Below are 14,836 nucleotides of genomic sequence, written 5' to 3' on the forward strand. Positions count from 1 at the left end.
TGAATGCCTCCAGAGAGGAAGACTCCACAACCCCCCTGGCCAGTCTGTTCAGTGCTCTGCTACCCCTACTGTAAAGCTCTTCCTCACGGTAAGGTGGCACTGCTTGTGGTATAGTTTGTGGCCGTTGTTCCCCTTCATCCTGTCACTGTGCACCACCAGTCTGGCACCATCCTCCCGACACCTACCTTTGAGATATTGATCGGCATTAATGAGATCCCCTCTCAGTCTTCTCTAGACTAAACAGGCCCATCTCCTGCTGTCTCTCCTCAAAAGAGAGACGCTCCAGACCCCCCGTCGCCCTTATGGCCTCTGCTGGACCCTCTCCAGTAGCTCGTTGTCTTTCTCGTACTGAGGAGCCCAGACCTGGACACGGAGCAGAGGGTGCAGGAGGCTGTGTGTTTCCCGGGGGTACAGCCGCTGGAGCACCGCCTGTCTCGGTGTGTGTGGGGGGAAACAGGCAGAGAGGAAGGTGGGTTAATTCTGCCCCGGGGCGACCCGCGTACTGCGGTGTCCGAGCGCGGCCGCCTCAGGGGAGCGCCGTGGGGCGGCCCCAGCCGCGCTCAGCCATGGGCTTAGGGCCCGGGGCAGCCGGCGGGGTCGCGGCCTGGGTCACCGCTGCTCCGTGCCGGGCGGGAGGCCGGGGCCGGCCGTGAGGCGGCGCGCTGAGGGGCGGGCCGGGCCGGGCCGGGCGGTGCTGCCGGGCGCCCGCCGCGGAGTGTGGGTGGCTCCGGGCGGCCGGTACCTCAGCGGCAGGCGGCGGGGTGGGAGGAGGCTGGCGGGGCGGAGGAGGAGAGAGCGCGGCGGCGTTGCGGGCGTAGCAGCCGGTGCTGGACTATGGTGCGGCTCGGTGGGGGCTGACACGCCGGCACCTCGTCCTCTCTCCCTCCTTCCCCCCCCCTTCCTCCTTCCCTGTCGGCTGACAGGCGGCGAGCCCTGAGCCGCACGTGTGGGATGTGAGACCTGCCTCGCCGCGGGAGCATGAGCTGTGCCCAGGCCGGCATTGTCCAGGTACGAGGGGCTGCTGCCGCCCGGCCCCGGGTGAGGGTGGTGGGGACGCCGGGGGTGTGGTGCTGGTGGTGGGGAGGGGTTGACGTTGCCTCCCAGCGGAGAAGTGCGAGGCGGGATGGGTCTGTCATCGGCCTCGCCGCCGGGAAAGGCCCTTCCCGGGGCGGGCAGCGAGATGCGGTGGCGGGTCGCGGTGTGCGCTGTCATCCGTGCCCGCCTTTGTGCCTCGGAGCCGGCCGGTCCGTGCGGGCATGGGACCCCCTGCGTGTCCGGGAGCGCTGCCGCGGGGGGCCGGGGACCGTAGGGGAGGGGGGGCTCCCCAGGAGCATATGGGCCCTGGTGAGTTACGGGCTTAGCTGTCGGCCTGAATTTCACTAGCGAGCAGATAGTGTAGAATTATGATGAGCGACGTGCCGGCGGGGATTGACATCATTTGGGGATGTGGATGCGCGCAGGCAGTGGTGAGGAAGAGTCCCGCACTGGATTTTCCGTGGTTCCATCTCTTCCCTGTAAAAGGAGAACCCCCCAGATTTGGTTTTTGGCTCCTTGACAATGCAGCAAAATTTAAAGCACAGGCTTCTCCCCCCCCCATCCCCCCAACCCCCTGCTCTGTTGCTGTAAGCCAATCTTGTGACTTCACATTTTGGTTATTACCTGGTGTTATTATGTAACTGCGTATTTTTTTTCGTTAGCAATTATATAAAATAACTTACTATAAGTACGCCAAGAACACTGCCCCAGCCTGTAGCATTGTCAAATGCTGCTTGTCTCATTTTGCAGCCTGCGTGGATAATGGGTTTGTGCCGACACAGGCACATACAATTCATTTTGTCGTCTCTTGCGCTGTTTCCCGTGTGTTCCTGTGTAGTTGCAGAAGAAATTACTTGGCCTGGGTTTAGGTTTTTTGCATCCTGCTGTTCTGTTGGGAGCTGCAGTAGTGCCCTTTTTGTTTTTTTTCCTGTTATGCTGCACTCAGCAGAAGTGCGTAGTGGAACCGTACAACAGTCACTCAGGCTGCGCTCCTGTCCCTCTGTGTACCAGCACCACCGTCTCGTTTTGGGGGGCACCTAGCCCTGTCTGAACACAGCAGCAGTGAGGGGCAGGGTGCTGCTGCTGTGGTGCCACATAGCAGGTGGTCAGCTGTGCCGTTCTGATTAGTACTTGTACGAGGATTGCAGTTATTACAGTAATTCATTTTAGCCTGGGGATTCATTTTGAAAATTTGGATTTTCCACTAAGAAGGGATTATCGTTTCTGTGTGTAGTATGTGTGTTTGATGGGGGAGTGGAGTACGGTGTGTATCCTGGCTGCTCTCTCTGCTTCTGTCTGTCTCTGAAGCACACATCCATTTGGACAACACAGGTGCAATGTTGATTTTCATGCTGGATCCAAAAGTAGATGTAAAAACCAGCGCATGCTTAGTCAACACACAACACTCATCCTGTCAATGCAGTCTCGGTTAGTCTGGGTGGGGGGAAGAGTATCTGTCCTTAAGGAGGGAATGGTGGGTCTATTTACTGGTTTGTTTCAGGAGGCTGAGCAAGGGAGTGAGTTCAGAACAAAGAGTGGTTGGTCAGATGGCCAGTGCTTGTGAGGAGCGAGCAGCCTCTGGGTCGGTAGTGGACGGCACATCGCATCACTCGTGTGATATGTATGCTAATGTGCTGCTGACTTAATGTGACCTGAGCTTTGGACTCCTAACCCTTTTAGTATCAACCAGCTCTTTCTTATCAGCTTACTTGTTTAAAACCAGAGCAGGCCAGAGCATGAACTGATGCATTCAGTGACTTCATCAGGGACTATCGATATCTGAATGTGGCTGTGATTTATTTGAAAGCAAACTGTGTACACGTATTCAGAACATCCCAAATAATTGATTCCAAATCCATATGCTTAACATTTTAAATGCATTCTAATAAACAATGCAGTATTTATTGTTTTCCAATAAGTGACTGGCTAAGGCTTGTTACTAAAGTGCATCTTTCTGTGGCTTTGTGTTTCACATATGTGGCACATGATCTAGTATTCTTTTCCATTGTGAGAGAATCCCTGTGGAAAAGTTTGTGTTTTGCATATGCTGTGTCTGACACTAAGTAATGTTCTTTCAAAGTACTGTTAAGTCCTTCTCCTGGCCTCATTTTAATGGTGGTCTTACAAACAATGCAGTTGCTTGGATAAACAGCACGAGTGGAATTTAGCTTAGCTGCTTTCTGAAGTACTGCATGAGATACGGTTGTGGCACTGTGTGTGTGTATGCAGGATTCAGGTTGTGAGAGTGATGGTGTTGAATAGCTGATGGCGAGCCAGGAGCTGTTCTAACAAAAAGCTTGGGTTACCTAGTTTTTTAAAGCTGCTGGAGATCTGTTTCGTGGATGCAGGCGTTAAGGTTGCCCCTGTGGTTCAACTCTGAAACTGCTACTTTAAAAACTCCTGTTAGACAGCCTCCCCATTCCCCCACCAGTTAAGTGTGTTGCAGAGCTCAACCAGAAGGTCTTTTAGTAATGAAAAAAAAGCTGTTACTCCAAAGTGTCATAGTTTGTCATGATGGACTTTGCCAGAGAACGTAACTTGTCTTTACAATGACTTTCCTTTGGTTCTTTCTGTGTGTCTCTAGTCCTAAGTCTTACTTGGTTTCCTCCAAACTTAGGGGTACCTAAAGGTCTGGCTTCAGTATGCGTAGGCTGTAGCCTTTGTGTGGGCCACTATAGACAGGGAGGAGAGCTTAAGCGTTATACAAGTGCTCTGGCTTGTTCTCCCTCCTGTTCTGTAGAAGAGATGCTTGCCAGCCTAAGCCAAAGCATGCCTTTGAATACTGTCCACAACAGTTCCATTGGGTATCCAAATATATGTGTGGCTTCTATGAATGGATCATACCTTCTGCTGTCACAGCATTCCACCACATACAAGCTAGGAGCCATCATTGCACTGGGGGTCAGCAGCACCTCAGATGCTCCCCGGCCTCGGGTGACACCTGCGCTACCGGGAATGTTACTGTAGTATTGGCTGTTTCCCTGGGATTGGCTTGCAGGAGTAGCTGAAGGATGGTCCTGCTCATGCCACTTTGTGTATCTGCCTATCAGCACGGCAAGGAATTGTGACGCCCCTTTTTTTCAGGATGTCTGTTGTTTGTTTACGCTCAGCGGCCTTCTCGGGTTTGGCAATAAGGAGATGAGTCAGTTTTGCTTCTGTTTAAGGCTTTTTTTTTGCCCGTTTCTCTTGTAACATTTCATGTGCTGTTGTGATTCTGCAGTGGCTGAGTGACAAACACTGCAGGGGTTGGTTTAATTCCTTAGAAATACATTTCTGTTGGTGTTAAATTATTGTGAACGTTGATTCTAATAGTCTAACTAGGCTGGATCTTATGCATTTGCCCTAAAACGCAGCCATATTTTGGTGTCTACTGATTAATCTCAGGGGGGTTGGGGACGTACAATATGGGGAAAAATAAAAGTACAGCCAGTAGCAAAGGGCAGGCTGAGATGCCACCTACTCTAGTTTATGTTTTCCAGCTGAGATTTAAGGGCAGCGTGATGCTTAGGATTAATTAAGAAGAAATGGCAAGGTTCTTTGATGTAGGGAGCCCAGGGTCATTTTCGTTACAGTTAATGAATGGTGGCAAGGCAGCTGTATAATGGACTCGTGAGTCAGTCCTGGGCTTTTTTGATCAGTTATGCCATGTCTAGGGTACCCCATTGTCAGCTCTGAAGTAGGAGGCTTAGCTTCTCTAGGCAGGGCTCCTTAGGAGGTGCTGGGACTGTCCCTTGGCAAGATGGTGTCCTCATCGCAGATGTTTGTGGGTTCACCAGAATAAGGACCAGTAAGACTGGTCCAAGCTACAGACCAAATAAGGCTGTTGTCATGGGCAGCAGACTGCTGGGGGCAAGAGACTGGTTGCACCCCACAGCCTGTGTTTGATTTGGAGAGAAGGAGGAGTTGGGTTGAAGCAGGGCAGCAGCTGAGCCTGAAGCGGGGTTCCCCTGCTGCAGTACCTGTTGCAGCTCTTGTTGTTCATCCTCTCCCTCTGGTCACATCAGCAGCAGAAACCTCAGCTCCTCAGAACTATCCTTCCCCAACTCTCCTCTTCATCAGTGCACCCTCCTTTACCATCAGTTAGGAGCAGCCTGAACTTGATCCCAGCCCCTCATCCTTTTCACAACACTGCCTACAATGCAGATAAACCTTGAGATGGTTTGGGGGCTGGGGGGCAGTGATATGGCAAGCTGTTCCTTTTAGACCTTAAAAAAGGGGGAAACCCTGGTGCTCTTGTTTGAAACACTGAAATAAATGATCAGCACCATGCATTGCTGTATTCCAAAGTTCCCTGAGGACGCGGCAGCGCCGGCAGCATTCCCTTGCTGCAGAGCAGAAGGTCTGTGGGAGAGCGCGTGTGCACAGCAGTCGGGAAGGCTGTTATTGAGACCTTCCCTGAGGTTTCATTGCATGCATGTAGCAAAACAGGCTCTCTCTTTCACACTTACCAGATATTTTTGTATTTCTCTACAGATGCTTTTAGAGCACCAACGTTTGTTTGGTTTGAAGCCTGAATTAAAATCCCCAACCAATGCCTAGAGTAAAAAGGAAGGAAAAAAAAATAAGGCAAGAATTAGTCCCAGAATGAAAATCCATTTAAATTTGAGAGTTGTTAACCCATGCAATAATGATGCAGTATAGAATGTCTCTTGGACTGAATCACTTGTGTTTAAAATGGAACATGCTCTAAAAATAAACGGGTAATTGCTTCAGTGTAGTCAATATGGAATTCAAAGATGACTGACAGAGTGATTTGTCATCCATCTCCATGGCTGGAGTCATCTGGGAAGTCTGTGATGTTAAAGGCATTTGTTTCTATTAGCACCCTTTAAAGTAGTTTTGTTAATGAGCTCTTGAACACCAGGATTAAAATCTGTCATGTGGTATAATTAATTATTCCATACCATAGGAAAATGTGTGCCATGTGCACCTTCAATTACCAAATCAGGTTTCTCAGGTCCTGAAATGTGTTGTTCAGCAGGCCAATTGTTTTAGAGAAAGGAGGAGCACTGCTGTACTTCTGGTGCTAGTTAAGTGCTTTCACACATACCCATTTGAAATTTAGGATGGCATCCTGCAAGCTTGGGAAGATCTGGCATTGTACTGTCCATAGGGTGCTTTTTACAGAGGGGAAGTCTGATGGATACCCCTCCCAAACATGTGGAAGCAGAAGAGGTGGAGCAGGAACTTTTCCCAGGGGAAAGAGGAGAGCAAGAGAGGGGGGGATGCTTGACGGGATGGTCAAACAAGTTGTTCACCGATGCTGGTGAAATGCCTCAGTGTTGTTTGTAATGGAGCAGATGGGTCAAGGAGCTGTTCTCTGGATCTTAGGTGTTGCTGTGACTCCTCTGCCTCCCTGAAGCAAATGATCCTGCCCAAGTCTCTGTGGCAGAACATACACTGTATGTTGTACAGACTTTGCTAAGCTAGGTAAGAAGCAATGAAGCTGGGGATAATCCAGCTTTGTTTGTGAGCTGGATTCCTGTTGGAAGGCACTTCCTGAACCATTTGAACTTCAGTCCTCCTTCCAGCTGGAGACAAATGCGTGTGTGAGGCTACCTGCCTGGGCATCTGTGGGCATGCTTACAGGTGCTTGACAAAAGAGTGGGCTGGATGGGATCATCTGATGTCCCAAGGTTGTCTTTGGGCAGCTGGGTGCTTTCCTTTGAAATATGGGCTCCATCAAGACTGATTGTTGCTAAAGTGGGGGATGCTCTCTTGTGCCTACATCTTAATGCAGCCTCAGGAAAATTTAAACTTCAAATTCACATTCTAATGCAGAGCATCCATCAGGTGTTGGGTTATTTGTCTTCAGAGATACATAAAAAGAGCAGCTATGGAAGAGGCCTGAGGATTTTTAATATGAAAATACACATACTTTATCCTTTTTGTTTGACGGGGCACTTTTGAGTGCAACTGCGTGGTTGCCTGGAGAAACACAACAGCAGATTTGCTCTCTTGAAGCAGCATCTTGATTTAAATAGCAAGGTTTAGTTGCTACATGCTTAACAGGAAAAGAGGAGGAAAGTGGATGAACTGTTTAATCTTGAAGTCAGAACACATGTTTCCAAGATGATGCTGTTCGAGATTTGTGAAAGGCCCATTAGCCATTAGGTTGCCTGCTGTCTTGTTTGCGGGCCTGTGGAAGCTGCATAGAGACTAGAAGAGAGCTATTTTCACAAACTTTTAACTTGCTTAATTTGACAGCATCATGCTCTCAAATGGTAGTCAATGTAAGGTCAATACCATGATTCAGAAGTACTCCATAAGTACCCTGAGTCATAGTAGAGACCCGATGCTGAGATAAAGCATTATTAAAGCAAATCCTTTGGTCTAAAAATGAACAATGCTCTTCCTAAAGTTGTTGGGAACTTTGCCTGATGAAGGGCAGTGCATGTGGCCTTCTGTCACCTTTTCTGTGGTGTATTTTGTTACAGAGCAATGTCATAGGGAAGCTGCTGTTTGCTGTGCCAGTGGGAAGCACTGACATTTCTTTCTCATTACCCTAGCAGCAGGCTAAAGCAGAATCAGCCATAGGAGTTACTACCCACACCAGGTATTAAGGGCTAATGAGCTGAACTATATTTTCTGCTCTTCTTCTTGGGCTAGAAAACTGGGGATTCCAGTATTGATGTACCTGGTCTCCTGTGGTGGAGCTCCTTTCCAAGACTCGTCACTGTGGTGGCTTATGAGAGTTAGGCTACCTAATTTACCTTCTTTTTCCACTTAATGTTCCTTAAGGATTTTGCTTTGTGAAAGGAAATTACCCAGTTTTTTTAATGAGGAAAGCTCCCATTAAAGAGTAAAATTTCCAGCCTGGCCAAAGGCAGAATTTCTTACGTTGGCCAAGAAACTGCATGCTGGTGTAAAACCATTACCTGCTCTTGAAATCTGACTATGTATTACTCTTTCATGCTCCTCAGAACTGTCACTGCAGGCTTTCAAAGGCTCTCCCTCTCTGCACATGGGCCTGTGTTCTCTTTGATAGTCTCCTCTGCTCCCCTCAACCTTCCCCCTCCAAGAACAGGGTGATTGCAAAGTACTGTTGTTCTTTTCAGTGCACTTTGCTGCACAGATAGCTGTTCCTAGGCCATGCGGTATTATGTCTCAGGGAATTAAAACATGGATTAATAACTTGGGACTAATTCTCTGTAGCCAATCGCATGTTGTAGGCTAAAACCTTAGTGTCTGTATTTGAGCAATTATATTAAGGCAATTCTAATTAAAAATGTGTATCACCTAATTTTAAGCATATGAATTCTTAAATATGTGTCTTTTGCACTCAACTGTGCATAAAGCAGGAGTAGGTGTGAAGAGGGTACTTGCTTACCCTAAAGCACTTGGGGTGATTTACAGACCTAGTGTTAGATTTTAGTGTTGCTGGGGAGGGAGTCGGAGCAAAATAACAAGCAATCATCTTGCAGGAAATGCAGCAAATCTGTAACAGAGGTGTGGTAAAGTGTTCTGGGTGCTTCTGTGCGTTCAACTTGCCAACTGAGCTGCTGAGGTTTGGCTATAAGTGGATCCTATGAGAAGGGTAGAAGCAGGCAGTATCTTCTAGAAACCAGATCTAAGGATCAGCTTCTTGATTTCCTTGATAAAGCCATGTGGTATAACTTATTCTAGGAGTCAGCCATAATGTCTTGTCCAGCTTGGAAGATCATCACAAGCCCAGGGGTATTTCTGCAGCACTTCTAGAAAGGGGCAGACAGCCCTTGTGCCCTCTCTGCTTGTGTGTCTGCCTGGACCTGCCTGCAAAGGTGGCTTTTTGAAGCTTGGAACAGGGGTTAGTGGCCCAGGCCGTGCTCCCTACAGGGGTGTCTCAACCCTGCAGCCTCCCCATCTTTAAAGACAAAACCCCAAAATGTCTCAGGCTCTAGTTGGAGTAGGAAACGATCTCTCAAAAGTTTGTACAGGTAGAAGCTGCTTGATTACAGAAAAAGGATGGATATTGGCTTGTGAGCATGAGGTGGTTTCTTCACACCTCTGCTGGGAGTGGGAATAGAAATATTCTGGCAGAGCTTCTGTAAAATACCTTGATTGCATAGTTCCTATCAGAATGACTTCCTCATGGCTATCAAACGTGTATTTTGTGCATGTGTGTATGAATTGCTTGTTGGTAAAATACAGTTCTGAGGTTTGGACTCCAAGTTAAATATATGCCTATTTTGACCTATTTTTCCCAACCTAATTCTGCCAGCTCTGTGTGTGCATGTGTGATGCTACTTGCTTAGGGAGTCCCACTGACTTCAGAAAGACAGCCCACCTTAGGAAAGCTGATAGGTAAGTGGTGGTAGCAGCTCAGGGATGCCGTGGGGTGGGCTGTCAGGCCAGTTCAGCAAGGGGAACATGTGGGAATAGGATATTTGAGAAATCAACTGATTTAATACTGTCATTTAGTAGCTCCGGAAGGGTTATGGTGAATAATGTGTTCGGCTGACTTGTGACCTCCTCGTAACAGCTCTGAGAGATGGGCAGGAGATCAATCTACTTGATGGCATTCTAATAACTCACTGGAAAACCCAGTTCATCTCCTTTTAGCTACCTGGACCAAAATGGCTATAAATGCAGTATTGCTAATCCAGATAATCCCTGTGGGACCATGGGAGGGGACACCCACATGCTGAAATGAAAAGTGATAAGAGGGCCTTAAGCAAATTAAGATCTAAGCTGCTAAGTCTACATGGCAGACTGGGAGCTTACTGGCTTATATCCAGGACACTATAGCCATGTTTTGTGCAGCAATGCACCAAAAAGAGAGGTGTAATAGATCAGCTTGAGTTGGCTGCATGTGACTGATTCATGTGCAGTCAGCAGTAGGGTCCCTGCTCTGTGCTCCCCAGGGGTTTTACTTCCAGTGTAATGCAGGTACAGGTAGCTTGATGCTTCTCTGCCACCTCAGCATGCTTGTGTCCTGGGTGAGGTGCAAAGCTGGTTGAACAGTAACTGAAGGGAGGCAGGGCCTCAGAAGCAGGTACCCCAAAACTGGTGTGTTGGGTAGGGCCTGTTGCTCAGGGAGGAGCTGCCCTCTCCAGCAAGGGGTGTTATCATTTCTCTTGCACCTGATTTAGATCAGATCTAGATCTGTGACTTTCCAGGAATGTGCCCGAACATGCAGGGAGCTCCTTTAAGTGTGAGCATGGGACATGATTTATACCCATCTGGCCAAAGTTGTTATGTCCTACATAGATGATTTGAAGATTCATTGAGCCAGAGAGCAAACATGAGCGTAACTCTGATTTAATGGGTAGAGGGGGAGTTTCTGGGTTCCTTTGCCAAGGCCTGGTTCAGACATTTCACATGTAGAGCAAGTGGGTTGTCAAGCCTGGTGTTTATGGGATGCACAGGAGCAGAACTCTCTTAAGTCCCTGAATTCTGACATGCTGAAAGCAGGGCTCAGTAGCAGTGAGTACAATTTTAACTTTAATGCCTAAATTCTGCGCAAGTCCCAATCTTCTGATCTGACCAAAACCATCTATGTTGAGTCTTAGGCTTCTGGACTGTTTTCATTTTTGCCTCAGTGATGTGTCCGATGGGAATCTGCATGTTTGGCTTGTTTTATGCAGTAGTTTTCTGAGTTGAATCCTGGCAGCTAATAGTGACTATGAAAGCTTTCAGATAAAATTCCCGTGTAATAGGATACCAATATAATTCAGACAGAGCTTTGGTAAGCAACAGATCATATGCAGTAACCAATTCTTCAAACCTCAGAGGACCCAGGATCAGAGCTTAGGATGTAAGAGTGCGAAGGTGCAGGTGAGAGATCACTGAACAATGCTTTCCAGCTGCACCACCCAGCCAACCCCCTTGTCTTTCCATAACCACTTCCCTTCATCCTGTGTTTGTGGTCTCTGATAGGTGGTAGGGCAGGAGGGTGACTTTGCAGCCAGAGGTCTCAGCTGGGCTTGATGCAGTTGAGGATCTCTCATTAGAGGAGCATAGTTAACATTGCAATTCATGATAAATGAATCAAAAGTTAGCTCCGTGTAATGCTGTTTTGTGCTTAAGTCAGTAGGCAAATTTTGCATCTCCTGAAGGCTTCTTCTGACCAATAAGGAATCATTTTTATGTAATTGCTTTGGAGGAGAAAAAGGTCCCATTTTAGGCCAGAGAGGACTGGTGTGGAGCAAACTTCCTTGTGGATGCCTGTACCTGACAGCATTCAAGGCCAGGTTGGATGGGGCTTGAAGCAACATGGTCTAGTGGAAGCTATGAGATCCCTCCAAACCCAAACCCCAGTTTGTGGTTGCTAGAGACCAGTAACCAAATGCAATGTTCTTCCTCTTGCTATGCATGCTTTGTGTCCCTGCAGTGCTGTCCTGCTGGGCTTGTCTTGGCAGACCTGCTTTACGGGTGGTTCAGGTGCTTGGAGCAGCTTTGGCAGCCCTGGCACACGCTGACTCACAGGGAAGAGCTGGAGACACCATTATCACCCGTATCTATGTGGCACTGGTGAATTACTTGCTGAAAGCTAGAGACCCCTGCAAATCACATGGGCTTGTTCAGTTGTTGATTGAGATTGCTTGGTAGTACAGTTACGTTCGTTTTCAAGTAGCTGGCTGCTTAAGTAAAGAGCTTGTTGCCATGCGAGCCACCCTGAGGCTACGAAGCCTCTTAAACAAAAAAAGACACGCCTGCATCTTTTTTCCTTGCATATATTTTTGGGGAATACCTGTCATTTATGTGCAGACACTGAATCATCCTCGTTTTGATGACTCCTTTCCTCGAAGTCTTTTGCTCCAAGAGACAGGTGACCTGGCAGGAGCAAATCCAGTGCGTTGCAAACGTGCAGCATAAGTATCTTCTCAATGTAGCTCTGGTGCATGCATGTGTGGGAGGAGGGGAGGCATGCTAAGAAGTGGCGCTGCATGAAGATTTGCTAGTGGAATGGTTTTTCTGTCAGAAAGTGCTGTTTTAAACAGAATCAAAACGTTCCTCATGAGAATGTGTTTTGTACTGCAGCTGGCAGCCGTTCAGAGGACTTGGAGCCCTGCAGCCTTGTTTAATGATCAGATCCAGTTGGGAGAGATCAGAGATGGAGGTGTGGCAAGGTGGTGCTTGTTGTTATGCTTCAGCTGTAAGGAAAACTTCAAAATGCATCCATTTCCCACAGTGCAGAAAATGAGACTTGACCTGCTCTGCTTCATGGAGCCGTTTGTTCAAAGCTGTCTGGTATCTCCTGTTCACATCATCTTTATAGCGTTGTACTGTTGTATTTGCTTTGTGGAAACTCAAGGCCGATTTCATTGCTACACCAAGTTCATGTAAGACCCTGATCTTGCACTAGGGATGCACTTGGCTCATGAGGTCTTAAAATAACAGTGTGAAGATTGACTGAGTATTTGTGTGGGACAGACCACATGGATTTTTCAGCTTCCAGTTTTGTGACACTTGGAAAACAGAAGCATGTCAGAGAAGGAGTGCCCCAGACATACACATTTACTTTTTGGCTTAACAAGATCACCTTGAACGGAGTCCCCACTCCCCTTTTTAAGTCAATTTTTCCAGTTTCAATACTAATGTTATTTTAGCAAGGTTCTCCTTTCTTTCTCCTCTGGACACTGCTGGGAGCAGTTTTTTCCCACTCATTTTCTCTACTTTGCTCCACCTCACAAACACATAATTTTATTTATAGCCATATTATAGCCATAATATGTCTCTTTTCTCCGTAGCAAGCCTGTAGGATATTTGGGCTTCAAACCTAAGAGTGATGCAAACCAAGCATAGGTCCTTGTTTCAGTAGTATTGAGACCACCTTATTCTTGGTCGCCAAAAGGCCTGTGCTTTGACACAGCTGGGCTGTCTCAGGGCACAGCAAAGGCAAAGTCTCTGCAGCAGATTGGTCAGAAGTGGTCTTCACAGAGTCATGGAATTGTTTAGGTTAGAAAAGACCTTTCAGATCATTGAGTCCAACTGTTAACCAACAAGTCTACCACTAAATCATGTCACCAAGTGCCACATCTATGCATCTTTTAAATACCTCAAGGAATGGTGACTCAACCACTGCCCTGGGCAGCCTGTTCCAATGGTTGGCAACCCTTTTGGTGACATTTTTCTCAATATCCACTCTAAACTTCCCTGGTGCAGCTTGAGGCCATTTCCTCTTGTCCCGTCCCTTGTTCCTTGGGAGCAGAGCCCAGCCCCCTCCTGGCTCCATCCTCCTGTCAGGCAATTGTAGAGAGTGATAAGGTTCCCCCTGAGCCTTCTCTTCTCCACACTAAACCCCCCTAGGTCCCTCAGCCGTTCCCCATCACACTTGTGCTCCAGGCCCTGCACCAGCTCCGTTGCCCTTCTCTGGCCCCACTCCAGCACCTCAATGTCTCTCTTGTAGTGAAGGGCCCAGAAATGAGCACAGGATTCAAGGTGCAGCCTCACCAGTGCCCAGTGCAGGGGGACAATCACTGCCCTGGCCCTGCTGGCCACGCTATTGCTGACACAGGGCAGGATACTATTGGCCTTTTTGGCTCATCAAAGAAAGAAATCTCTCATTTTGGCTTCACTTCTCCTGTGGCAGTCAAACCAGACAGTGGTGCAACGAGCAGAAAAATGGTGGCTTGAATTAAAGTCTTGCCATTTCAACAGCTTTTTTTTTGTGGCAATTTGTCTTGTTCCTACAAAAGATGTTTCTTTACCCTTTGCTCTGTGTTGCTCTGGTATGTTCACCCTCCAGCTGCTTAGTCTGTTGCACTATGAATGTATAAATGTATTTTTCTTAGTGTGAATGCTCAATACATTTGTTGGACAACTGTGAGCAGTTCCTTGTTCAGAGCATGCTGCGCAACAATAACATAGGAGCTTTGTCATCTCCTAAGATGAAGAAAGAGAAGATTAATGGATTTACCTTTCTTCTTATTATCCTGAGACTCTTTTTCATTCTGTTTAGTTCTCCAATTTCATGTGCTTGTTTGCTTGCACTTGCCTGACATCCTGGGTATACAGATACCTTCCAGTCTTCAGAGAATCATAGAATGATTTGGGTTGGAAGACATCTTAAAGCTCATCCAGTTCCAGCCAACTGCCACGGACAGGGACGCCTTCCACTAGAGCAGGTTGCTCCAAGCCCCATCCAACCTGGCCTTGAACACTGCCAGGGATGGGGCAGCCACAGCTTCTCTGGGCACCCTGTGCCAGCGCCTCAGCACCCTCACCAGCTCTCTCGGTTGCCATTTGTGGAAAAACGACGGGAGACAAGTCCATCCTATAATGCAACTGTTCTTGTTTATTGAAAGCTCGGTTACAGGTTATATAGCATCCATTATGAGCTCATACACAGTGCAAAACCTGAGCTCATTATTGGTTAATTGCTAAATGTCAACGCCGCCCCTCTTGTGGTTAACTTCAGCGAATTAGAGCCTCTTTTTACCCCTTGTTATTGCAAAAAGGGACTTTCCTGCTAGCACAAGGGCACAACGACCTTGCCCATGATTGGTTGCCTGGCCTTGCTTATACCTTGCTTTTGTTACTGGCCCACAAGCCGTATGTGCTCTTCATGTCCCCGCTCTCCAAGCCAGGTCTCAATAAAACTCTTCACACCTGGCTCCAGAGCAGAGCTGCTCCAGCTCTCGCAGCATTTCCATGGCCTCCTCTGGACTTGCTCCAACAGTTATCCCACATCCCTCTTGTGCTGTTGCCCCCAGAGCTGGACACAGGACTGCGGGGGGGGGGGGGGTCTTCCCCTGGCCCTGCACTTCTGGGTGCAGGGTGGAATGTGCGTGCTGTGTCACTGGTTCCCTGGATCCAGGTATCCGCTTATGTGGAGACAGAACTAATTGTGGAGTACTCTATTATTTGAGCAAAACTT

The 14,836-nt window shown here is 47.9% G+C and overlaps 1 protein-coding gene across 9 annotated transcripts in view; it reads left to right on the forward strand.

Moving 5' to 3' along the window:
- Positions 1 to 683: 683 nt before the first annotated feature.
- Positions 684 to 14,836, forward strand: part of HECW1 (HECT, C2 and WW domain containing E3 ubiquitin protein ligase 1) — a 245,356-nt gene continuing 231,203 nt past the window's right edge. For 6 of the 9 annotated variants that reach the window (XM_061374940.1, XM_061374938.1, XM_061374942.1 and 3 more), the window contains exon 1: positions 690 to 1,008. Coding sequence is in view for 7 of the 9 variants with exons in the window: in XM_061374938.1 (XP_061230922.1) it covers positions 979 to 1,008 (30 nt within the window). In the remaining 2 variants the exon portion in view is untranslated. Of the gene's footprint in view, positions 1,009 to 14,836 lie in introns of all 9 variants that reach the window. The other 3 variants (XR_009728710.1, XM_061374944.1, XM_061374945.1) reach the window with 3 other exon arrangements.

This window comes from Neopsephotus bourkii, unplaced genomic scaffold (genome assembly GCF_033783945.1).
Source record: "Neopsephotus bourkii isolate Nb327-2 ecotype Australia unplaced genomic scaffold, CSIRO-AGI_Nbou_v1 NB_1655, whole genome shotgun sequence".
Classification (NCBI taxonomy): Eukaryota; Metazoa; Chordata; class Aves; order Psittaciformes; family Psittacidae; genus Neopsephotus; species Neopsephotus bourkii.